Source organism: Entelurus aequoreus, linkage group LG11 (genome assembly GCF_033978785.1).
Source record: "Entelurus aequoreus isolate RoL-2023_Sb linkage group LG11, RoL_Eaeq_v1.1, whole genome shotgun sequence".
NCBI lineage: Eukaryota > Metazoa > Chordata > Actinopteri > Syngnathiformes > Syngnathidae > Entelurus > Entelurus aequoreus.
Genome location: NC_084741.1, coordinates 12424489 through 12425614, shown reverse-complemented (window position 1 = coordinate 12425614; position 1126 = coordinate 12424489). Strand labels below are relative to the sequence as shown.

At 41.7% G+C, this 1126-nt stretch overlaps 1 protein-coding gene across 1 annotated transcript in view; it reads right to left on the bottom strand.

Annotated features, from left to right (window-relative positions):
- ntd5 (ntl-dependent gene 5) overlaps positions 1-684 on the bottom strand; it is a 33052-nt gene extending 32368 nt beyond the window's left edge. The window contains exon 1 of the mRNA XM_062062523.1: positions 580-684. Coding sequence (XP_061918507.1) covers positions 580-646 — 67 coding nt within the window. The 5' untranslated portion in view covers positions 647-684. The remainder of the gene's footprint in view (positions 1-579) is intronic.
- Positions 685-1126: the final 442 nt, after the last annotated feature.

The window sequence follows — 1126 nt, the reverse complement described above, 5'->3', positions numbered from 1 at the left end:
AAAATATATATATATGTATAAATAATAATATAATAACAATAAAAAATAAATTAAATTGAAATATATATATATATATATACAAATAATAATAATAAATAAATAAAATTTAATAAAAATACATATGCATAAATAATAATATAATAATAATAATAAATAAATAAATTAAATAAATAAACAAAAAAATATATATTATTTTTTATTTATTTATTTATTTATTTATTCCCACTTGGTGCCCCGTGGGTCAGATTGTAAACAAGACATTTAACACATATTAACGGGACTGACAACAAACACTCCAGGGTCAAACTTGAGCGAGCTCAGGTGAAAAAAAACATGTAAATCCAAGAGATTACGGACCAATTGGCCATCACGCATTAGTTCACTTTTGAGGCTCTCTCTCCTCCGTGTCGCATTAAATGTGTTCCCCAGACTTTAGAGCACGGCCCAAAGGATATTTGGGGGGACACAAATATTTACACAAACGGAGAAAAAGCCACAAAGTGGCAAAAAGATGAAGTTTAGCAAGGCGACACCATCAAAGCGGACACGGCGAGACAGGAAGTGCATGTGGAGGCGTACCTGGAGGCTGCGGGGCCACAGTGGCGGCGAGGGCCCAGAAGGAGAGCAGCAGCAGAGCAGAGTCCATCCTCCTCCAAGCAGGCCTGCAACCTTCTGAGGAGGGGTCCACGTGCACACGCTCTGCAGGAAGCCCAGCGTGGGTGGGCCGCGGGGGGGGGGAGGGAGCAAGGAGTGAGATTGCGACACATCTGCTTTGTGCTGAGCAAAGGAAATAGCCCCGCTGACCTTTCACCTATTTGCATCCGGGCGGGAAGACCGAGGCGTACGAGGAGCGCACCTTTGGACTGTTTTGTGTGGGAGGTTTACGCAACGAGGGCAAACATCTGCCGTGTTCTGCTTCCTGTCTGTCCTGCAAAAAGGAACAAAGTGGCCTTGGAATTAAAAGCTTTTAATAACACTCCATTTTAAACCTCATTTAAAAAAATACAACATTTTTATTTTAACAAACAGAGTCACTTTGGGACCTCCTGAAGTTTGTTGTTTGCAGCTGCGATGCCACGTACGCCCCCCACCCCCTGCATGGTGACTCAGAGTATTACATGTCAGT